The sequence below is a fragment of the Perca fluviatilis genome, chromosome 21 (genome assembly GCF_010015445.1).
Source record: "Perca fluviatilis chromosome 21, GENO_Pfluv_1.0, whole genome shotgun sequence".
Lineage (NCBI taxonomy): Eukaryota > Metazoa > Chordata > Actinopteri > Perciformes > Percidae > Perca > Perca fluviatilis.
In genome coordinates, this window is record NC_053132.1 from 17,925,288 (window position 1) to 17,948,588 (window position 23,301).

Below are 23,301 nucleotides of genomic sequence, written 5' to 3' on the forward strand. Positions count from 1 at the left end.
CTGTGTATCTCATGCTTTCCAGTGCATGCCTTATTAATGACAAGAGTAACCCGAGCTGTGCAACCCAGTAAGCCTTGGGAAAGAGTGCTACCAATCAATAGGCGGGGTGGATTGAGGCAAGCAGGCACTATTGCCGTGACGTCATCACAACCTGTGCAGTGTGTCAATACAACCAGCGTGAAAAAAAAAAAGATGACTGAAACTCTAATAATGTCACTTTGGGGTGTCTAAATCCATCATGTATACTTCACTCACTGTTACGATCATTGAAAATAATAGAATTATTAGGAATCAAACTCTCTTTATATCTGTACCAGTGTCTCTGTTTCCCAACCAGCAGATGGTTGTCCACCAAGAGTCAGGGTCCGTACAAGGTTTCTGCCTGTTTAAAGGAAGTTTTTCCTCTCCACTGTCAAAATTGTTGGGTCTTTGTGAATTATGGAGAGTGGTGTATACCTACTCTATCTGTAAAGTGTCCTGAGATAACTCCTGCTATGATTTGACACTAAAAATAAAAGTTAATTGAAAATAGTTCAAATTTAAAGTCAATTCAAGATTTAGATTAGATTTACTGCGGAGGTGACATAACTTGTGAGACAGCCTTATAAATTGTTCCCATTTTAGGAGGGAAATACAGTATTTGAGCCCTTACAACTTACAGCAGATTTGTATAAAGTGGAACAGAAGGGCAGGAAAGTGGTTAAAAGGCAGAATAACATCAGTTTGAGTGCAGGTAGAAGGATCTGGGTCAGTCTTCTGGCTTTCCTTTTTAAAACCCTCACGTCAGCTGAGCGATGGATGTGAACATACTGTGTTGACAACAATATTTGGCGCCATGGGGAAAGCAGAGAGATGGAGCCAGATGCTGGAGACTAAAAGTAGCTGCAAGAATTTGCTGCCGAGTTGTTGTTGTTTTTTTTGGTTTTTTTTTAACACAGCAGAATTAGGTTATCTGCAGGCAAGCCAAAATAAAACAGAAATAAATAAAAAATGTGTACTACAGGCAGATAAAAAACCAGCAGAAGTACGTAGAACATGGAGTTCACCATGCATCACAGTTCTTTGATTTGTGATGCAAGTATTATTATGTACAATTAAAAAAAGAATTCTGCATTTATTAGACAAAAGTGAGCCATATTTGTCCAAATGTAGTTTTTTTACGTCGATTTTACAAATCAATTAAAATGTAGAACCCTCCCTAGAGTCTTACACAACAGATCAATCGAGTCCACAAAAAGGAACACTAGATAAAGAGCTTAAAGGAAAACAATTAAAGACACGAGCAGGTCTTGAATAGAGAATAGTGTTAAAACACGCATCTCATGACTCGCCTCCATTGCTGATTGCAGAGATTCCACGGTGGAAGTCTTCAAAGCTGATCACTCCCAGTCCACTGGGATCCAAAAACTTGGTCAGATCCTTCACCTGAAAGATAAAAGTAACATGACATTCTAAACTTTAATTCCATCGTGGCAACAGAAGAAAGTCCCTCTACCATAACCATAATCATTTCTTCTGCCCCTGATGCTTCAAGATGATGTCACAAATTATGTATGGGTACATTTGTTTCCACAAAGGGGGGGGGGAAATGCATTTCGTTTGCATTCTGACTTCAATGGAAAAGCACGTGCAGAAGAACATGCCAGTACTTCATCTGTACATAAAACTCTAAAAGAACTCTTTCTTAAGGTCATTTTACTAACATGACAGTTTTACTGCAGAACTACTTGAACTCCAAAGATTTTGATTACAGCAGCAAAGAAATCACCCATAAAAACAGCTTTTGACCTCCCGCAGAAAAAAATAAAATGCTTTCGCAGACGTCAAGTGTTTCTGACTTTATTGGATTCAGAGCAAAAGTGAGTTTACCAGGATTTTAAAGTGTGCAAAGGGTACAGCCTTTATTCTCTTTGCATACAACAGGAAGGAAGAAATAACATTGTCACCATCTAGTTCGCTGGCTCCCAAAGACCAAACCGGGGTTATGCGGCAGAATTATTGCTGGCGCCGAGGAATCAAAATCTATTTGCACAAATAATAGGCCGAGTCAAATGTCATCTATCTCACAGTTACACCAACCCATTATTACAGTATAATTTAAGGCGTGTAGCGCTGACAAAATTAGCTGGAAAAGGAGCCTGGGAGTATGTCGGGCGAGGTTTCTGTGGTTTCAGCTCACTTTATTCCTCGAGGAAGTAAGCACACAATGCGAACGTGGTCATTTCCCAGGGACTTTCAATCTGTGTGGGGCCTCTCTCTTCTACACTTTTTTTTATATCGATTACACATTAAAAACAAGTTGATCTGCTTAACAACGCTGAGTTCTGACTCAGGAGGCTGAGAAGGCTGAAACTCCCAATAAACTGACTCCAACAACCCCCGTGGCTTATGATCAGGGCTCTGTGAATTAAGCCCAGCTGTACTTAGGGAGGGGGAGAGAGAGAGAGAGAGGGGAGGGGAGTGGCGGAGCTATCTGAGTGGTGGTTCACACTGCAATGTTAACTTTAGCATGTGGATTCAAGGGCTCATCCAACTTCCATCTCTGCTGCGCAAGAATCTTCATGTACAGTAGATTTGCTATACACTGTAGGCTAAAGAAGAGTTGGTGAAGAAACTGTGTCTTTAAAGGATTGAGCTTGTGAAAAGAAATGTGTGGGGAAGGTCAGTGGTGGACGTTAGAATATAGCTTTTCCATTTCACAATGGAGCATCACAGTTCAAGGAAATTTAGTTTGTTCCATGAAGAAGCTAACACAGAAACACCTCTGCTGGGTGAGGTGAGAAAACTTGGGGAAATGAGCGTCTATGGTCCTGATGAAATTTTTACATAACGAGTATAACAAGCAGTGAATTATTATTAGGCCTGGTTATTGCGTCTGCAGTAAGAGACCGGGGCAGTATACTATACCAACATAGGACTGAACAGGCTGGATGAACCACTGTGAGAGCTAAGGCAACCAGAGCACTGTTAACCTACTATAACGTGGAAGCATCCATGGCCTACATGAGAGTTGTTAAGCATGCCCTGTACAGCAGTGCCAGGCCCCTCGGGTCTTATGAGCAGAGCCTTTTGGCTATTCGTAGGTCCAACCTAAAAACTAGAGGTGAATGTGATTTCAGTCCAGTTGTGATTTGGCCCCAAGAACCTGGAAAAGCCGCTCGACAGCTATTAAACTGTCCCCCTTTTTTTCTTAATATAATTTCGCTGGAAACACTGTGCACTGGATTATTCTTGTCTAATGATAACACTTATTGCAATAAAAGAGGTGAATGAAGAAGAATCTTTAGTTTGTTTTGTGAGAGTTGTTTTTAATGGGAATGTGTATCTTTCAGATCAATTTGAGGAGGGCTTAGGGTTAGCATTTTCCACATCTTATCGTGGCATGCAGTGTGGGACTTGCACTTGTCTCTGTCTTCATACACTCTGGTCTTGGTGATGACTTGGTCTCGGTTCAGATGGTCTTGACTACAACACTGCTTGCTATTGCAATGTGCTATATCATTACAGAGTTTACTGGCATAAAGTTTAGGCATTCAAGATTTAAAAAAATGAATTCTTAAAAAACAAATGTATAATGGTACTTGGATATAATATATTTATAAAGAAATAAGTGTATAAATACACTTATTTCTTAGTTCCTTAGTCTTTTTTAAACATGCAACTCACAGTATTATCATGGATAATGTATTATGTAATAATTTGCATTGTTGCACCTAACAAGCACAGCCCTGAGAGACAGTGGTGAGGCAGATAAAAACTAAACTCAAAGGCAACTCTGTCTGCTTAGTGAAGCAGTGAAGGCACTGTGGTTTTTCTGTTTCCTCTATTTGTGTCTAATCAGTGCCGGGGCACGCCTGACCGCCTCCACACAGACCACTGTTGTGCATAACCCCATGGAGAAGAATACCCTTTGGTGAATCTTTCCTGGAGGGGATTTCACAATAGTTCCTAAACAAAACTCTGATAACCATGATCATAAGCCTAGTGGGTTGGCAAAAGATGATGGAGAAGAAAAAAAAAAAAAAAAAAAACAAAAAAAAAAACAGAATGATCTTAGGATATAAACATTATCAAACAAAAAGTGAACTCAAGAGAGGGGACGTTTCAGGGCATGGGACATTCCATTGTGGATTAGAGGGGCAGTACATAAAAGCAGCGGGTGAGGGGAGAGAGGCTGGCCAAAGTGGGGTGGGGAATGTCGACTGACAAGAGAGACACAACCACAATGCAGTTCAGTATGGCTTTTGTGCAGAATTAGGGTCAAAACCAGTGAGTGAAACCAGTAAGTGGTGGTTAGAAAAAGCTTTTCAATAACCAAATTCCCAGATTTGGAACATGCCTGCAGGACATTTCCCATTTGAGGACAATTCATTTATTTTTGGGTATTCATCTAAAAAGGTAGAATAGTACCTGCACACAGTAACAGTAGGTCAGCATTAACTGTTCATGTTCCTAACATAGTCAAGATATATCACTAAACTACAGAAACCCAGATAAAGGCTACAAATCAACCTTCTAGACGTCTGTCTGCAGGTTGAACTGCGTTTAAAGGTTGATATACAACAGACTATACACAAATTGAGCTTTAAGAGTCTACATTACGTGCTCATATTCAAACACACACAATGTGGAAAGTGTGTGTATGGAAGTCGCATATCACATCCTGGAATAATTCTGGAGAAACATTTGCATGCTTAGCATTCAAGCACTAGCTGAACATGCATGCAAATACTTCATGAATACCTTCCTGCTGTGTCTTACAGGTCACTGGGAGATATTTGCAAGGTGGTACACAGTAATATACATGCAAGGCCTGCTCCTAGCCCTCAGCTTAACTATGACAATATAAATACTAAATCTTTGAAGAAAGGCTGTTGTATATAGGCTCAGCAAAAAACAATAAATCTAATTTGTGGTCACATTACGAAATAAGTTCTGCTAAAAAAAAAAAAAAAAATCAGTCAGTCAATCCTTTATTTGATAGGGACAATGCACATTAATGAACATCTGCATTGAAACAACAAAAACAGACGTAAACACGCCGGATTATAGCCGCAGGGCTAATTTACATCCGCAGTCCCTAGATAAACCTCCTTGTGACATCCTGAGCCCTTAACAGCACTTCCACTTGGCTGGCTTACATCCCAACAGGCAATTTAAACTTTTTATCGTTTTAAAGTGTTATTTATGGATGTCCTTATGAATTAGTATGATTGTCTTGTGGTTTTCTCAACCACACTGCTAAAATACTTGTTTACCACCATGGTAAGCCACTCAGGAGTGGAAGTTATTCAAACTACTTTTATCTCCAGATAACTGGAACACACGGGCATATCAGGGCAACGCACGATCAAATATGAAAAGCACACATGTATTGCAAACTGATATGAGAAGACTGGACCATTAGCTACCTCAGCATGAAACAAATCAGCACTCTGGCTTCAGCTGCATATCAGCCTTGTTAGATCAGACATGACTTTCCCACTGGTCCTTGAGTTCAGCTAATGAATGCCGAAACCACTGAAAGGTTACGTACATTATATAACATTCCACAAATTCTGAAGATAAGTCCGTCTGCTGCAAGCTTACTTATTGTAAATGAAAAAGGCAAACATGCCAAAGCCTCCGTCTCTCTCTGATCACGCAAGGACAGAAATCTGAGAGGAGGTTCCTGTAAGGGCATAAATTAGCTCTTGCAAACCAGATATCCAATTGCGAAACACAAAAGACACAGAAGTAATCAATCTGCACAATCTGGCCAGCAGTCCTAGGAAAACCTTTAAGAAACAAAGATCCAAAAGAAACTGCTGGAATAGTCGGGAGGTGCAGCAGGAGAACACCAGAAAGCAAACAGTATGGAATAACAGTAAAATGGATCACACCTATGAAATAAAATCAACTCCCAGTGTCATTTAAACATCTCACCTTTAGCACTGCCTAGCAAAACAACAGGTTGAATTGATTTACATTAGACTAACATCACAAAAGCTCCACTTCTCCTTCCCTCAAAACAAGGTCATGGGCAGCTGGTGGATGGCACCCAAAACCATGGAGTCCCTCTGACTCAGGAAAATACATTTTACTCTTAATCCTTCACAATTCCCTGCCTGGGGAGCCACAGATACCTACGGCTAGACACGGGACAGTTCAGGGGCAAAAGAGGCGCTTTGAACTGGGAAAGAAGAGATTAAAAAGAATTAGTGAGCCTGCATCACACTCCGTGTTTGGAGTACCAACAAGTACCCCATCCTCACCCAAAGGCCTTGTTCAAAGTTCATCGAAAAGAGTTTAAATTAAGCTGGTTAATTTATTCTAAATTAAATAGGTTGTCTGACTCAGGACCGTATCTAAAATCAATATATATATATATATATATATATATTTATTTGGTTGGAAAAAAGCGGGGCATTTACAAACTTTTGGGGGCACTTCGTAATTAGTGCAAAAATTGCTGTTTTTGAAATAAACCACCTTGTGTCAACATGAGTAAATAAAAAGCATACTATTGCTATTATAAGTGCATGTATATGCAACAGCACTGTTTGTGTGAATGTATGTTAGAGATGGAAATTAAATGAAGTTGAATCGAAACAAAATTATGGCTTAATATAGGATTAGGATTTTGGCCTAAACTGGTAAATATAATTATATATTTTTTTCAAAACCTGGGAGGCAATTTTCCCCCTCAATCAGGTTTTTTAGGGGAATTATGAGATTTCTTGGTGCATTTTTGCCCTTTGCCCCCCTTAATTTCTGACACTGATTATGTGACACCTTATAATTTAGTAGGATTGATTTTTAGGAGTTGTTCCTTTGTTTCTTGATTTGCAAGTAACTGCGAAACCATTTCCAAAAAGGGCCATAAGCAACAAATGGGTGAGTGTCACGGGTGAAGTGAGGCGCATCATCAGCCATTCCTCAAGAGATTATCCCCAAACCACAGGATAATTATGCAAATGGCACAAAGAGTGGTTGTCATCTGACATATGGAGGAGTGCCGGGCCGGAGAGAATTCATTACAACCAATACGCTTGACAGACTTATCTGGATGATAACCCAAATCCTGGCTTTTGAACACTTACCAAATATAGATGACAAACTAATCCTGGCATGGTTTTAATAATATGCTGCGGTATTAGTAAAACCATTACACTGAATGTTAGGCGCTGCTTTGTAGGAAACACATCAGCACAGCAGGGGTGGTGTTACCTCTGCTTCATTGTATGTCAAGGCAACATAAACCTAATAAATTTATACTGTTTATTGATCGCCAGTGGGGAGATAACACTATGACACTATGTTTGTTAGAAATCACTACACACAGACATGCTCAGGAAATATTCATGAACAAATGGAGAGATGTCAGAGTGAGTGGGCTGCCAGTGCTGGACCAGCGCCCCGAGCGGTTGGGGGGGGAATACACTGCCTTGCTCAAGAGCACCTGGCAGTGCCCAGAAGGTGAACTGGCATCTCTCCAGCTACCAATCCACACTCTGTACTTTGGTCCGTACTGGGACTTGAACCAGCGACCCTCTGGTTCCCAACCCAAGTCCCTACGGATTGAGCTACTGCCACCCCCAAATGTAATGTAATTCATTAAAACACGGTTCAGTTTCAGAAAAAAAATAAAATAAAATACTGTACATATATATATAAAAATTGTACCACATTTACTCACTTCAATAGTGAGTTGCAAATAGATTTAGATCCTAAACAACTTGAAATATTGATAGCAAAGTGACATCAGCCAGATGTATTTTAGTTAATTGAGTTAAGCAGACTTTTTGCAGGAAGCTCTCTGCGGTTTAGCAGAAAATCAATCATAAATCATTTACATATATGGAGCTTTATATGGTCTTACACAGAACTTCACTCAGCACGCAATACCCAATAGCTGCAAGCTCCAAACTAGGACAAAAACAGAAAAATGAGCCATCTCACCTGATCAGCCCCATAGGCTGCAGCAAACTCCATGAACTCTTCAATACGAACAAAGCCATCTCCATCTTGGTCTAAAGCATCGAACACAGCTTTTAGAGGGGGGACATCTTCCTCCCTCGTATTCTCAGCTGAAACCATTGGTAGTGAGTCATCTGCCACCATATTAGAGAGCGAAAGTGTCTCCACAGTTTGCTCACTAGTCCATGCAGCCTCAGGAGAAGAAGTGTGTAAATCCTGAACTGAAAAATCAAAAGAAGACACTTCATGACAATCTGATCCTTCGAGCTTGTTACCGTCTGTCAACCTCTCCTCTTCTCTCGGGTCAGTTGTCGGTGCGGGAACACTTCCATTCTGTACACCCTCCTGTGGTTTCAAGTCCCAAGTTTCCTTGTCATGGACCTGGTCAGCAGTCAAAGACAGATCCAAAGCCATTGCCTCATTCCCCTGATTTTTGGCTTCAGAACAAATATCGTCTTCCATTAAATCCTTTGACTCATTTTCCACAGAGCAACTCTCACTGGTGAAATCACCCAGGTTGAAGGCATCTTCACCCAGAGGCACTGTCAGTGATGAAGGTTCAGCTGACAAACCCAGAGCAAAGGAGTCATTCTCACCTTGGTCTGAAGTCACATTTCTATTTACAGTAGCTCCTGCATGTTCCACCTCCGACTCCTCGGTTGATAAATCCAATGGTGGACCTGTGCAGATAACAGAGGGAGGACTGGCAGGACACAGGCTCAGACTGCTGTCACAATCTGGAACCTCTAAATCCAACAAAGGCACAGATCCTTCAAAGCACTCCAGTGGTCTGCTGACGTGGTTATGCGGGAGGCAGTTCTCAGGTAAACCATGCAGGGTAGTGCTCCAGGTTACAGGCAGAACAGTCACTTGATCAGTTAATAAACCTTTGTCTCTGGTGTCGTGTGACAAAGTCTCCCAGCTCTGCGAGGGAGGGAGACCTGCCTGCTCCACTTGCGACAGGCCTACCAGCTCCTCACTGACAGCCTGTTGGTTCAACTCACCTGAAGACTCTGGTGGGAGGGAAGAGTGTTCATTTGAGAGGAGATCCACCAACAAAAATGGATCCCGTGTGTCAGTCTCGGGATTTCTGTCGGAAATCTTCGATGGAGAGACCGGTACACTGAGGCTTATTAGCTCAGCCTGACTACTGAGGGCATTTGGGCTCTCAGGAGAGGCATCCTGCGTCAGACTCAGTTCCTCATGGGCAGAGTTTTTCCCAATCCCATCAGTGAGTTTGGGAGAAAATAGCCATGACAAAGTGCAGTCACTAAGTTCATCAGGTCCCTCAGTTTTTTCTGTGAAGGGCAATTCCTCTATATGACTACTATGGAGAGAAGCTTGGGAAATATTGGACTGATCTCCCTCAAACAGAAAATCTCCACTTGGAAAAACAGTGATATTTATGAGGTTGTCCAACTTTACTGGCTTGTCCTGGTAAATGTTGTTTTCTACACCATGTTGGGATGTTTGATCCTGGTCGCCGCTTCTGAAAGCCAAACCTGTCTGGTCACCCTTGTTTTGACAGAGCACACCTCCATTGTCTGAATCCAGTGTGTGAAATCCGAGAGGAAATGGCTGTTCTGACTCCCACTGTGTGTGCCCCAAAGGGCCAGACAGAACTGTCGGTTCCATTTAAATTGGCTGTTCCACTTTACAAACTTCAGAAAGCTGGCGTATTATCTCACTGCTGTCGTCGAGATTAAGTTCTTTAGCTTAAATGCCATGTTGTTGTTTTTTTTTTAAATGGCATTACACATCTCCAACAATGACATCTTGAAATGAATGTGTGGGATTCCTACAAGCATTGCCTTCGTCTGACATTTAAAAAATGCAGGCCGGTATTGTGATTTTATAAATAATAGTATAACTTAGCAAGACTAGTAGGTGTAGTTTTAAGAAGTTGGGCTAGGTTTAGAAACAATGTCAGTCAGGCAACGGATTAACACATATTTGTTGTTTTAACTTCAGTAACGTTAGTTGCCATCCACATCTTGACAACAATGTTACCTAAATTCAAAAAGGCATACTCTTGCTCTAATGTGTTTTGACCTACTATTTGGCTTTCTGTCATGGCAGGTCCACTCCTGGTTGTTGCCAATTGTTTGCGCTTCAGCACATCCAACGTTAACATGCTTCACTTCTGCCTGGAAGCTGGTAAATCACCGCAATAAAGTCTCAGAAATGAACTACTGACAGCATCTCTCCTCGTGAGCCAATTGGAAACGAAAAAAATTAACGCGTTGGTTAAGTCACCAGTGTTTGTCAACATTAGCTTTCTTAGCCGATTATCCAATCTTATACATCGCAAGCTTCTTTGCTGAGGAGCCAAAGTGCAGCGAGGAAACGGCGTGACTCAAACCTAACCCCGAGCTATAATGTTAAATCTTTCAAGGCGGTTTACTAAATATAGCTAACACCGACAGTCAAACCTCCCAATGAATTTATGCTAGCAACTAACGTTAGCTCCTCCTTCGAGCATCCCACTTCTTTCGTGCCATTGGCCAGAGAAGCTGCTAACTGACTAGCTAACCAAATTAGCCTATTAGCTAGCTAACACGCCAAACAGTCCCGCTTCTACCTCTCCTAATTTAATTAAACCAAATGGTAGTTTCTGTATTCCACGGTTTAAGAGGTAACTACGGAAACTGTCGCCTCTGCGATAGTCCAAGATTATGTCTTCATTTCGATGCCGTTTTCCAGCGGCAATCCACCTGTGTCAGTCACAAGACAGGCCAGACGAGTGACGACACGAAACCTTCCCCTTCTCCTTAAATTCTTAGTTATCTTATTCTCAAAAAACACATCAGTCACAGCGTCCCTCGTCGAAGCCAATAATAGAACAAAATGGGTATAAAACAAGACCAAAAAGCTCCATCATTTGGCAGTCAGTCCACCGATGTTGATCACAGTCAGACACCGAAAGCTCTCGCATCAGCATCAGCAGTGTCCCATCCTCCTCCTCCTCCAGCCGCATACACACCACTGACGTTTCACGCAAGCGTACAAAATACCCCGCAGTATCTGGCTTCATAGCAGTTATCAATGGGATCTTATGATTTGTGTTTGTGCACAAACCCCGTGTATAATATCTAAAACATTGTCACACACATTTTAAAGTTCAGGGTCAGCTAGAGAAGATTTCAGCTGACAGGGATTGGGTGCCCTGCTCAAAGACACTTCAGCGGGGTAGATGTTATTCTGTGGAATCATCAGGTTTACCAATTGAAGAAATGTTTCACTAACGACTCAACAGTTGTTATAGAATCACCTTTAAACCAATATTAAATAGTTGGAGAACTCAAGTGGACAGATATGTATTGTTTTGAGAAAAATAGTAATTGTTAAATGGTTGCAATTGTAATGTTTTGGCGCCCCCATCTGACTTACGGAGGTATTTATTTTTCTTCCGATTTGCGGTTGCTGTATTTTCCTCACCTAATCCAATGGATCCCAAACTCTGTGTTTTATCACTTAGCACACATTATAATCTACATATATATGCAATATTTCACAACAAAATAAGAAAACAAATTGGAACATTTAGAAAAGTCTAACATTTTTGTGTAATAATACTATGTCGTATTTTTCTTTAATCAACTTGGTAGGTAGCAAACCACTGATTTAATTAAAAAAACATCTGCTCCTTCCTACAGGTACAATCCAAGCTTCAGTGATCAAGGCAAATGCATCCGTGTGCCAGTCAAACAGCACCCAGAGGGCAACACAGAGACATTGGCAAAAATACATGACTGCAAACAGTCTTAGTTAATGGAAATTCTAAATGTTTTATTTATAAATGAGAGGTACTGAAAAATCACATTAAAAGGCATGTGATAAACATTACTATACATGAAATGCATGATGACAATACACAGCACTGTAATGGGTGAAAACTCTCTGAATTGTTATATCATTTGATCCATTTCTAAGATTGTAAACACATATAATACAGTAATAAGTAGGTTAGTGTTCAACTCCTCCAACCACTTAGCAACCCACTCTTACAGCAACAGTGGGTGAGATAATAATAATCATATCAGCACAGTTGGCCCCTAAATTACTCTTTTGTTTTCAGGATTTACTTGTCTCTTTTCTTTTCAGATGACCAGTAACCTGAAAGAAAATAAGAGAGATAAAAGGATTAATGTGGATAATAATATATTCCTGTCATTAAAACAAGATTTTAACTTAACGCTAAAGTAGAGATGACACAATGCACAGCACAATCCCATTCTCAGTCATAATGTCTGTCCACATGGACCTCAAGCTGCACCTCCTCCTACACACCTGGGTCAGGAGGAGGACAGAAGAGCCCCTGTTCAGAGTTTAGCGGATTTAGAGGAGGCTATACCCAACAGCATGGAGATGTCGTTGGCTGATGTCAGCCACGCTCCGCCATCCGCCACCAGGATGGCTCCAGTCACGAAGGAGGAGGCCGGGCTGGCCAAGAACAGAGTGCAGTGGGCCATCTCTGTTTTGTTGCCTGCTCGCTGTAAAGGAATGGACTGGAATGCACCAGCAGCCTCCCCTCTGGGACCACCTGAGGCATTAAAAGAAAGAGAAAAAAACTATGCTCAGATACTTCCACCGTGCATCTGTGGTTCCCAATGTTTTTTTGGCTGAACCCTATAGCACCATCTGCCATGTTCCAAATATGTCCTTAGGATGGGTTATAGCTGTATGGCATTTAATCCTATTAATTATAGAAAAGTGGTAATTGTTACAATTATTTTTTCATACATTTGAATTGTCTATGTTTTCTCCGCTTTGGTCAAGTTTGCATTGAGTGGCAGTTAACTAACATATCTTTAGATTAAGACTTTACCCAGTCTGCGGAAGCCCTCTGTGCCAGAGACGGGACCTGGAGCCACAGTATTGACTCTCACCCCACTGGGCCCCCACTCCACAGCCAGGTGCTTGGTCATGGCATCTGGGGGACAGGAGAGGCAACACTGAGTAATCCGATTCTAATTTTGATATCATTACATAACAGCAAAAAAGCTCTTACCATTTGCAGCCTTAGCAGAGCCAGCATGCACCTGGAGGGCCTGCCCCCTGTATCCAAGTGTTGCAGAGATGTTGACTATGTTGCCACCATGATCCTGCACACAAAAATGATGGGAGACTTAAAATCAATTTGATGGGTTAATAATCAAATCTGCACAGAGGCAGCACTTTAAACCCCATTTAGAGACAAGGTATTCAGTCATCTCTGATCTTCGCCGTCCTCTTTTGGTGACCAAAGTGAATTGCAGGGAGTGAATCTTATTTTAAAAATGATTGATCAATAACCCAGTTGTGTTCCTGTAGATATGGTATTATCGTTATTTCAGTGCTATGATAACTTACTTATAGCTCCTTAACTTGGAATTGAGACATATTGTATCACACAGACAGAGAATGTACTGTACCTGGAACCACTTCTCATAAACCACCTTGCTGGTGTTGAATGTACCCATAGTGTCTATCTCCATTACGGTCTTGAAGGCATTGAAGGAGAGTGAGGTAGCCGGGCAGAGGAAGTTTCCAGCAGCATCTGTCAACGACAGCAACCGTGACTTTAACCAAAGCCAATAAAGCTACGGATGAATGCATTAATTATGTGGTACATGTACTAAGGTTCAAAGTTAGAAAATAAAGATAGCTAACAGCATCAGAAAATGTGATGATTAAACCAAAACCTTTCACAAGGGGCCTTTGTGTAAAGTACATTTGCATTTATTCACCCTACAGAAACCTAAAATGTATTTTGCACCTATGTTGGCAGGATGCATTGTGTAATGACGAAGAGTGTGCGGGAATGTGTGCAGCACAGCTCCAACAACAAAATCAATAATCATTATTACGCAAACATAAATTTAGTCTAGTTTCTAAGAGGTCCCATACTGTTAATGAGGATGTCTATGTGGCCCAACTCTTTCAGCGTCTCATCCACAGCAGCTGCGATGCTCTCAGGCTTCCTCACATCTAAACACAAAGGGAGGCAGCGTCGTCCTGACGCTGCAGACAGCTTTTTAGATGCCTAGTGAGACACACAATCAAATTACATGAGGCCAATACATTAACATTTAATTATGGCATAAGATATATGATTTACGGTTGTGGAAATTATGTAAGAGGAATCACCTCTTTGAGCTTGTCCAAGTTCCTGCTCGCAATCACTGTGTCACAGCCATGCCTGAAAGAAAAGAAAGAAAATAACACAATAACAATACTAGGAGCACATGCTGTATTGTGTTGATTAGAACATGAATATGTAATGCTTGCATAAATAATGCTGAAAGAAAGACTGAATGATTAACTTATGACAAAACAGGTAGGATAGAGGGTGAGGTACAGGAGACAGTGAATGCAAGGTCCGAAATGTGATAAAAGGCCGCAGGCACACAAAATGAGAGAGCAGCAACAGATTCAGTTACAAGGTGTCCCGCTGATTTTGATAAAAGATCAATTATTTCTGGCACATGAGTAAATTATTGAACTATTTCAACTTTGTCACACAAGCAAAATGATGAAAGTCTGACTGTCAGATAACACAACCAGAAGGTTTAAAGTACACCAATGTATTATCTCGCTCCCACATTTTACTGTTTTAGAGTAACGGTAATGACACAACTCTTATACTATCTATTCACAACGTCTGTGAATAAAAGGAGTGAAATTTGTGGCCGGTTTAGCTCAGTTGGTAGAGCAGGCGCGCATATATTGAGGTGTACTCCTCGACGCAGCGTCCGCAGGTTTGACTCCAACCTGTGGCCCTTTACTGCATGCCATTCCCCCTCTCTCCCCTTTAATGTCTTCATCTGTCCAGTGAAATTAAAGGCCTATTTTTCAGTCCTTTTTTTTTTTCCAGGCAAAAAAAAAAAAAAAGGACTGAAATTTGACAAAATATAGTCTGATATATTTGCAAGATCTGAGCATGTTATGGAGAAACAAGCAGGTAATCCTCTCACCTCATTAAGATTTCAGCTATCCTGAATCCAATTCCAGATCCACCTCCTGTGATAAAAGCAACCTGATCTCTGAAAAATAAAGTGCAAACCCTCAAAGATCACTTCATGAAGTTATTAAAGTGAAAAGCATGTCAACAACGTGTATTTACTGTGTGAATGTATTGAAGCAATAAGATCACACCAGGCACTGGGAAATACATTTAAAAGAAGATGTTTTGATGCCTACTTTAGTAAATCTGGACTGTAGATGTGTGTGTACGAAGTCAAGCAGTCATCTGTGCCAACATCTTCTGGCAGCAGCTCTCCTTTTCTTTGTGGCTCTGCCATACTGATAAATAATGCATGTTAATTAGATGCTAGCACACTGGCATTACCATGATCACGATGTAGTAAATGACTGGTCTATACATGCAGGTTTTGCACAAAATAACAGAAACACCTTACATTAAAATAGCCCTCTGCAGCAGTTGGTGAAGCTAATAACAAACATTTTTGTCAGGATTGTCAGAACTTTAACCAAAGTTCCTCTATACTAACTACAAAGGTAGTTTGTATTGTCTTTCAGTGATTGTTTGTAAAACTCATATTTTTACTCTTTCATTCTGAAGCATTACTGTGATGCTGTCATGATTTTCCGTGCCACATTAAATCACAGTTACAGTGGCAGCAATTGTCCAGACGCCAGGTAAAGCAGCTCTAACTGATGTCGCAATTCAATGTCAAGACAGTTATTTTACAGAGCTCATGAGGGTAGAAAGTTGTTTCACAACACTGCACCTCAAGGCTTAACTGACACTCTTTACAGGCATTAACACAGAGGTCTACCATACGGTACGGTGTTTCTGTTATCTTGTCTATCCCTGTACATATTATAAATATTCTGCTTTCTACAGCTAGCTAGTGGTGTACCACAGACTGCGCAGTGAAGTTCAGTTGGCAAGTAAAGTTAGCTGACTGCTGTCGTATATTAACGTTACCTTCTGAGGAAAAACAAGCTAGTTTTGTAGCGCTGAGAGAAGAACCGTCCAACTCCTTTTTGGTGAAGCACGAACTTCACACGAAGCACGTAACGTTAACTAACTCTGACGAGCCACCTTTACATTTATTCATCACCCATTATGTGTTTTCTTTTCAGTAGGAACTTTTGTACATTGGACTTTTTCGTCGTTCTTTGACGATGCATTATGGGCAATGAAGTCCGGTCGGGGTGTGTTCAAGAGCACAAATATCTCACTGTCCAAACGTATTCTCATTTGTTTAATAGAGAAAATTTAATTATATGAAGGATTTTCAAATCAGGCAGGATTCAAGTAAGGAAAAATACTGTGAGCACTACATTTTAGAGGTCAGGATTGATTTGATTCATGCCAGAAAGGGAAACTATACACAGCATCATGCCCTAGGGACTGTAAGGTATTTGACAATCTGGAGAGCAAAAGGAGAACCCAGTGATTCTGTTGCTTCTCTACATCATCTAGGATGGCACCAGCAAGGGTCTCCACTGGTAAACCAACTCCGAAATAAACGATCTAGGGTTTAGAGTTCCAGGGCTGATGCTCATCAGTGTGCATTAGTGCAGAAAGTGGCCCTTATTGATCTGTACTCTGGGATTTACTGTTGAAAAAAGCTCTATGCAATGGATCCCTCAATTACTTTTGGGATGGATATTCTTCTTTGTGCTCAGAGGTCTGAGGATCAGAAGTGAGTGCTCTTGTAACTTGATTTGTTTATCAAGAGGCAAGAGTAAACAAGAGCAAAAGCAGAAGTGCGCTTAAAAGTGAACATTAGAATAAATTGTAATTGGATTTTATACAAAGTTTTTACAAAGTGACTTAACTTCAAAATGACCTAATGTGTCCTGAACTTTTTCATTATGTTTTATGTTTTGAATGGTTGTTTTCTTTTACTTTCTTACTATTAGCTTTCATTAATCTAGTATAATATAGTATGACAATCATTCCAGTTCATTATGAAAATAGATTTGCATTGTCTGCTTTTATTAATTTCATTGTAATGTATGGGCAGTTGTAAGTTCTGACTGATTGCATTGCAGTCTAATGAAATCTGCACTGAATTATCATGCAATATTGACACAAATCAGATTGTTGTTAATAAAGCATATCATGTTTCCATAATGGATTAACAAAGTCAAGCAATTTCCAGGTGTCTGCAAATGGACTTTCTCACCTGGTTTAAATACACTAAATCAAAATCTTCCAAGATAAAGAAAAACATTCACAAATCTAAAAACACAACTGCATACCTAGATAAATGGTTAGCAGTAACGTACACGTGATCTGTACAAACAAATAAAAAAAAGGGTAAACTACAAGTCTGTATTTTGATGCTAGCAGCCAGATGGTGCTATATGGCAGCATTTTCTGCTTGAATCCACAACAATAAAACCCATTTCCAGTACTCTCAATGTGAACTTACAGTAAATATGGATAAGAATTCCAGCTTCTGTAATTACTGTACAGAGAGAGAAAAAACAGTCCATTGTCAAAGGCTGCTTGTTAAACTTTTTTAAGAAAATATCCTGATGCAGGAACATAAAGGCATGTACAAAAGACTGCCTTAATACAGACAACAAGACTCACAGACTCAGACAGTTAATTGTTCCAATGAGCCTGGCACAGCTCAAGCCATAAAGGTCCATTATCCCCTGCTGGTGCAGAGGCCAGAGCAGGCAATGACAGCTGGTCCTGGGCTCTGTCAGTGCCTCGGCACTGGGACTGTCTGTGCAACTTTGCTCTGGACTTCTGTTGCTGGGTTTGACTTGCCGGATTGTCCTTCTTCCTCCAGACCCACCAGCCTGCTGCTGACCTCCCACAGCCTGCGAGCTGCCTCCTCGTCCAGGGCCAGCGGCGCCGGTTCCTTTTCTGTCATCACATCATAGTACCTTCCCGTCACCCCCTCCATCTCCTCGGACACTGCCAGGTAGACGCTAGGCTGGGCCCCCAGCTCTGGGCTCTTCACCAACAGGGAGAAAAAGGGACCTGTAGGAGGGGGGGGGGGGCAGGCATACCATGTTTTAACTATCTTTCAGATCCTACCAGAATACTTTATTAAATGAATTGGCCGATGTCAAGTACTAACTCGATTCATGTTGTTGCACCAATTATATTTGTTCATATCTGAATCTGGCACACGTTGCATTGTGGATTTTTATTGTCTTCTTCACTGATCTCAATAACAAATGCAGTTCTCCCCACAGTGGAGGATTTTTATTACCTCTGAGTGCATGTAATTAAAAAAAATACTCATTGCAGAACAAAATAAAAAAATTAAAAAACATGTACGTTCACGGATTCACAGGTTTTATTTGAACTGTAATATAATTTTTCTAAGGGTTGGTTGGGGTGATGATGAAGAACATCGTAGCTGTGGAGGGAAAACCTTGTAACAGTGACTTGGGAGAGTTTTGTTTTAACTTTAGTATAAGTATTACATGCTCTTGTACTAGTTGCAAAAAAAGCAAAAACCTTTGAATTTATGAAGCAAACCTGATTGCAGAATGTTTACCAAAATGTTTTAATTTAATGCCACTTTATACTTATAAATATTGTACTTTTTACTCCACTACATTTTTGACAGCTACATCAAATTTACACATCAAGATTTAACATACAAAGGTATACTGTTATAGATGAAACTACAGTAACAACAGTATATGAAATAGTTAAAAACCTCAACCAACTACAACAGTAAAATGCTTCTTACTCATGCATCGTTAATATAAAATATATAATATTCACAGGGGTAATTTTTCTCCATTAAGTACTTTTACTTTTGTTATGTAAGCACCATTTTCAAAGTGGCTAATGTAGTATTTCCGCATCTTCTTTATTTAGAACCACGGCAATCATCATACATGCAATAAAGGACTTAAATCATTTTATGGAAAATAAAATGGACTATTAATGACAATCTCTGTTTCTTGGTGGTTTGTGGCTCCAGTTAGAACCCTATATCCATAACAGTGGTATTGCCACTTTTACTCAAGTAAAGGATGGGAATACTTCCTCCACCACTGCCTAAAAAACCAAGAAGATACATTTAAATCAAAAAGCATAGTCAGAAAGCTAAAGTGATTGTTCTTCAGTTGTAATTATGTTTGGTTCAGTTCTGTTTTCAGAGTTTAAAAGTAAATTTTGTGGCAAAGGAAACTTTTCATTACAGAAATGCGGTCAGTTTATGTTTATTTATACAGCCCAAGAAGGTAAGAACAGAAAATTCACTAAGCTAATTGATTTCTCTAAATTCAGAATCCAATAAGGAAGCAGGATACTCACTGAGCACAGAGCTGGAGAACTGTGATTGGTGCAGACCAGTGTGCCTCCCCAGCTCCGTGGCAACAACGCCTGGGTGCACAGCGTTCACCGTGATTCCTGTGCCTGTTACACACACGGCATTGTTTAAAAATACATATCCAATGGCCAATTACATACAAGAACATAGGCCGTACTCCCTCCCACACATGCCCACATACGCAACAGCCAGTAGACTTGCCTTGTAATCGCTTGGCGAGCTCTCTGGTGAACAGAACATTGGCAAGCTTGCTCTGACAGTACGCCTGCTTGGTATCAAACTTCTTTTTCTCCCAGTTCAAGTCCTCAAAGTCAATCTTTCCAACAATGTGGGCGAGTGAGGCCAGGTTGATCACTCTGCTGGGGGCGGACTCTTTCAACTTATCCAGCAGAAGATTTGTCAACAAGAAATGGCCTGGATGAAGACATAAACTATCAGAATCAGGTAGTGAATTCTTTAGAAATGTAAATATAATTTAGTAAACAGACACCACAGTCTTCATATAAGTACCTAAGTGGTTAACTCCAAACTGCATATCGAAGCCATCTTCCGTCTTCCCTGCTGGACATCTCATGACCCCTGCATTGTTTATGAGTACATCCACACGCTCCTCCTCTACAAGACAATAAATATAAGATTCAATACTGAGTATTTCTATAACTGAATACATAACTTGAGAGTGAGTGAGAAGTAAGTGTTTCCTTACCTTGTTTGATTCTCTCTGCAAACTCTCGGATGGACTTCACGGAGGCCAGGTCGAGTTGACACGCATAAACGTGAGGATTCAGGGTCTTCCCTCTTATTTCCTTTGCAGCTGTCTCGCACTTCTCCATGTCCCGACATCCCATAATGATCCGACCCCCTGACGATGCCGTAATGGGAAAAAGAGTGTGTCATTGAGAGCAAAAATAACAGCTGAAGATTTTATTTACTGTGTCTTTTTGCACCAAATCAGAGTCATATTTTCTCCAAACCTCTCTTGGCCAGTTCCCGGGCAGTCTCTTTCCCAATGCCTGTGTTTGCTCCTGTTATAACCACAGTCTTCCCCTTGATGGTAGCCTTACTGGGACAAGGGCCTCCGGTTACATGGTTCCTATGAGAAGAATTAAAGTTCAGCGCCATCTTATTTAAGCATGCCGTCTATTTCAGCATCGAAACAACTAGGCATCATGGATTTCTCTCAATCTAATGCAAAACATTTCTTAGATCTGTCTCTCTTGTTTGGCTCCAAATGGACCTGAACTCGACTTTTTTATCTTGTTGGCCTTGTGCCACAAACAATTGTAGGTTATCATACCTTTATACCATGGTCTGGGTGAATACTCAATTCTGATTGGCTGCAGGGTGCCCATTAATTCCTGACAAAGGACACCTACAAAGTAGTTCCATTAAACTTTTCTGTTCACCGTTCTAAATGAATGTGCTGGCTACATAGTATCAGCCTGTATCTAACATGAGTAACCATAGTAACAGGGATGACAGTCCTGGCCTCCCCGCCGTCTATTAATTCATAATATTGGACACCTCATTGGGCATTATCCCTTACCTGTACATAATTTAACAGCCCTCAAACCTAAATTCATGAATCAGCCAAATTAATTTATTCAGGAAGATGTTTAGCTGCACGTTACGAGAGCTCCTGTTAAAAGTCTACATTACTGTTTATCCTTAAGTAACTTCTTAATAAGGCTAAATTACCAAGTGGGCAAAGCAGGCAACTGGAACACAGCCCCAGAACTCCAGGGGCCACAAAAAGACACCAGACTTATGGGGCCAAACAGCTGGTTTTACCCAACCTCAATCCAATACAACCACACTGCTATAAATGCTGCCTTTATGAAACATATTCATCTAGGTATAAATGGGCCAAGGAGGCTTTATTTCGTGGGGTTGTTGTACTGGATTGTAGTAGTAGTTAAGTGCTGTCCCCTCACTATGGGAGTAAAGAAAAAAATACTACTTCCTTAATAACTTCACATAATTAGGATTTCTTTAATCCAGTACAACGAGAGCAAGGTTTTGAACACCTAAACATCACATTTGGGCGTTCAACATTGTCCAAGATTTAGTCTGAACTTCACGCTAACAGCGTATCCGCGGCAAATGTGACACATGGTGTAAAATATAGTTGATACAGCGTCACATTATTACTCACTTCAGTAAAACAGCAGCTCCAAACACTGTTCCAAAAACAGAAACTGGTAATATATATTTGCTCATGACTTCCGAATAATGCTGACCGGAAAATATACCATCAAATACGGGTTTAACAACAGTATTTTTCTCCAGCTCATTTGACAACACTACTGACAGTACCACAAGGTTACGCGCGCATGTTTTTAGCGTCATCTACTGCATCCATGCTACTAACCAACCGCGAGGAGCAAAAACCCCAGTAGCATTGTGGGAAATGTAGTCCCAATTTAAATGTACACCAAAACAAGCAATAAACGACGTTTTGCAACATTGTTGCGTGGTAATTGTAAACAATAAAAACGTTTAAAAGAAGCAGGCTACTGTAAGAATGTGAGTGTTTTTTTTTATATCTAGAGAACGGACTCTTTAAAAAACATCCTTAAAATAAATTTGGTTGGTTGCTTTTACTTCTGAGATATATATGTAGGCCTGTATATATATATATATATATATATATATATATATATATATATATATATATATATATATATATATATATATATATATATATACACATAGTTTGTATGTGATATTTTTTATGATTAAAAAAAGGAAGATTATAGGAAGATTGCGAGTCAGCAGAGAAAGAGAGGACTATATAAATATATATATATATATATATATATATATATATATACGATTGAGTGGGAGAGGGTGATATGACTATAAATTGCTTTTTCTGTTTTTGGATTGTGAAAAAATGATACAAACTGACTCTGCTGTTGTGATTGCAGTAAGAAAGTCATTCTATCTTTAAGGAGCCAGATGAGACTGAAAGAGTGAAAGTGGCAGAGGGATGAGACAGAAAGGCTGCTGTGGAGGGTCTCCACGCCTGGAGAAATGTCTCTTCTGCACAAAGCCAGAGTGTTTGGAACAGGGTTAAGATGTCAATGTAGTATTGACATGCTTTTAATAATACTGCTTGTCTACATATTCATACTCATGTAGGCAGTCTTCCTTCTCCCTTTTGCTAATGATGAAATCATTTATGACAAACATAACTCAGATATTCTCAGACACGTTTGAGGTGTGCCCTGGCATACTTTCATGGTTGTAAACTGTAAAAACATAATAATAAATAAAAAAACAGACCAGGGTGAAATAAAGGTTGAATCTAATTGTGGTCTTCAAAAGGCATATAAATCCCCAACTTTAAAAGACCACTTTCAGCTTGAGGCCCTGTGTAAATGTCCCTCCACTATGACACAGCACTTTGTAGGGCAGCTAGGACACAAAGTTAACTCTGCATGAAGACAAATTTGAGAACAGGGGAAAAACAAGGCCACCCCTTTGCAACAAGATGTGGAAAACTTGAGGTGACACATAAAAAGTAAAAACTAGGACATGAGTCTGGTGACTGAAAAGGGAGAGAGGAGGAGAGGGAGGAGCAGCCCTGCTCTATTTGTTCACAGCTCAGAGGCGTGTCCCCCCCGGTGTGCTTGACCATCGGTGCTCTCTGCTGTCAGCTCACGGTGTGCTTGACCTTCCCTGTGATTTAAAACGCCTCTGTTCCCAAGATGACCCAGAGGAAACTCTTCGCCTCGCTGCCTGTTGGCCTAATAACTGTTGTATGAGAAACCTGAATGTCTCAAAGAGATGCTGAAGAAGCAGCTATCCAATATCTACTCACATCAAGGATACAAAAAAACCCACCTGGGTCAAATTATTTTGTTTCAGGAAACAGGAGTCATATATATCATATTCCCCTGTAATACTTTTTTTTTTCTAGGCCTCAGTCTTCATCTCTTCCTGATCCTGGACTGCATGAAACAGTTTATCTTCCCCTCTTAGGTCGGTTACACACTGGATGCGTCGAGCCAGCGTGTCAGCTGCGTGGCGTGTCCGTTTTTATTTCGGCTCCCATGTTAACAGGTTAGAG

General features: G+C 40.5%; 3 protein-coding genes across 8 annotated transcripts in view; all 3 read right to left on the bottom strand.

Annotated features, from left to right (window-relative positions):
• The window catches only part of rab11fip3 (RAB11 family interacting protein 3 (class II)), a 30,301-nt gene extending 19,373 nt beyond the window's left edge, over window positions 1–10,928 (bottom strand). For 3 of the 4 annotated variants that reach the window (XM_039787692.1, XM_039787691.1, XM_039787690.1), the window contains exons 1-2: window positions 7,942–10,928; window positions 1,332–1,425 (exon numbers count right to left, since the gene is read on the bottom strand). In XM_039787692.1, coding sequence (XP_039643626.1) covers window positions 1,332–1,425; window positions 7,942–9,594 — 1,747 coding nt within the window. In that variant the 5' untranslated portion in view covers window positions 9,595–10,928. The remainder of the gene's footprint in view (window positions 1–1,331; window positions 1,426–7,941) is intronic. The other variant, XM_039787693.1, reaches the window with a different exon arrangement.
• Window positions 10,929–11,727: 799 nt separating this feature from the next.
• On the bottom strand, window positions 11,728–16,084 carry decr2 (2,4-dienoyl CoA reductase 2, peroxisomal). 2 transcript variants are annotated; one of them, XM_039787698.1, is made up of 10 exons: window positions 15,893–16,084; window positions 15,142–15,243; window positions 14,916–14,984; window positions 14,089–14,140; window positions 13,849–13,984; window positions 13,374–13,498; window positions 12,971–13,064; window positions 12,788–12,892; window positions 12,314–12,502; window positions 11,728–12,075 (listed from the first exon to the last, which is right to left on the bottom strand). In XM_039787698.1, exons 2-10 carry the CDS (start codon window positions 15,240–15,242, stop codon window positions 12,041–12,043), a joined length of 906 nt encoding a protein of 301 aa, XP_039643632.1. In that variant the 5' UTR covers window position 15,243; window positions 15,893–16,084; the 3' UTR covers window positions 11,728–12,040. The 2 variants fall into 2 exon arrangements, with proteins under 2 accessions (XP_039643632.1, XP_039643633.1); XM_039787699.1 differs by having other exon boundaries at window positions 12,250–12,502.
• A 794-nt stretch (window positions 16,085–16,878) lies between these two features.
• On the bottom strand, window positions 16,879–21,560 carry LOC120550823 (retinol dehydrogenase 13-like). 2 transcript variants are annotated; one of them, XM_039787695.1, is made up of 7 exons: window positions 21,382–21,560; window positions 20,201–20,319; window positions 19,933–20,088; window positions 19,737–19,841; window positions 19,428–19,640; window positions 19,211–19,312; window positions 16,879–17,914 (listed from the first exon to the last, which is right to left on the bottom strand). In XM_039787695.1, exons 1-7 carry the CDS (start codon window positions 21,444–21,446, stop codon window positions 17,631–17,633), a joined length of 1,044 nt encoding a protein of 347 aa, XP_039643629.1. In that variant the 5' UTR covers window positions 21,447–21,560; the 3' UTR covers window positions 16,879–17,630. The 2 variants fall into 2 exon arrangements, with proteins under 2 accessions (XP_039643629.1, XP_039643630.1); XM_039787696.1 differs by lacking the exon at window positions 16,879–17,914 and adding an exon at window positions 18,219–18,952.
• Window positions 21,561–23,301: the final 1,741 nt, after the last annotated feature.

Coding starts and splice junctions, on each gene's coding strand:
- decr2 (XM_039787698.1), bottom strand. CDS start 15,242: ATGGCAGAGCCACAAAGAAAAGGAGAGCTGCTGCCAGAAGATGTTGGC. Junction 13,985..14,088: donor ACTTGGACAAGCTCAAAGAG/GTGATTCCTCTT, acceptor GTGTCTCACTAG/GCATCTAAAAAGCTGTCTGC. Junction 12,893..12,970: donor CTCTGCTAAGGCTGCAAATG/GTAAGAGCTTTT, acceptor CCTGTCCCCCAG/ATGCCATGACCAAGCACCTG.
- LOC120550823 (XM_039787695.1), bottom strand. CDS start 21,446: ATGAGCAAATATATATTACCAGTTTCTGTTTTTGGAACAGTGTTTGGA. Junction 20,320..21,381: donor GGAGCTGCTGTTTTACTGAA/GTGAGTAATAAT, acceptor TTCTTCTCATAG/GAACCATGTAACCGGAGGCC. Junction 17,915..19,210: donor GTTCTCCAGCTCTGTGCTCA/GTGAGTATCCTG, acceptor CCCCTCCTACAG/GTCCCTTTTTCTCCCTGTTG.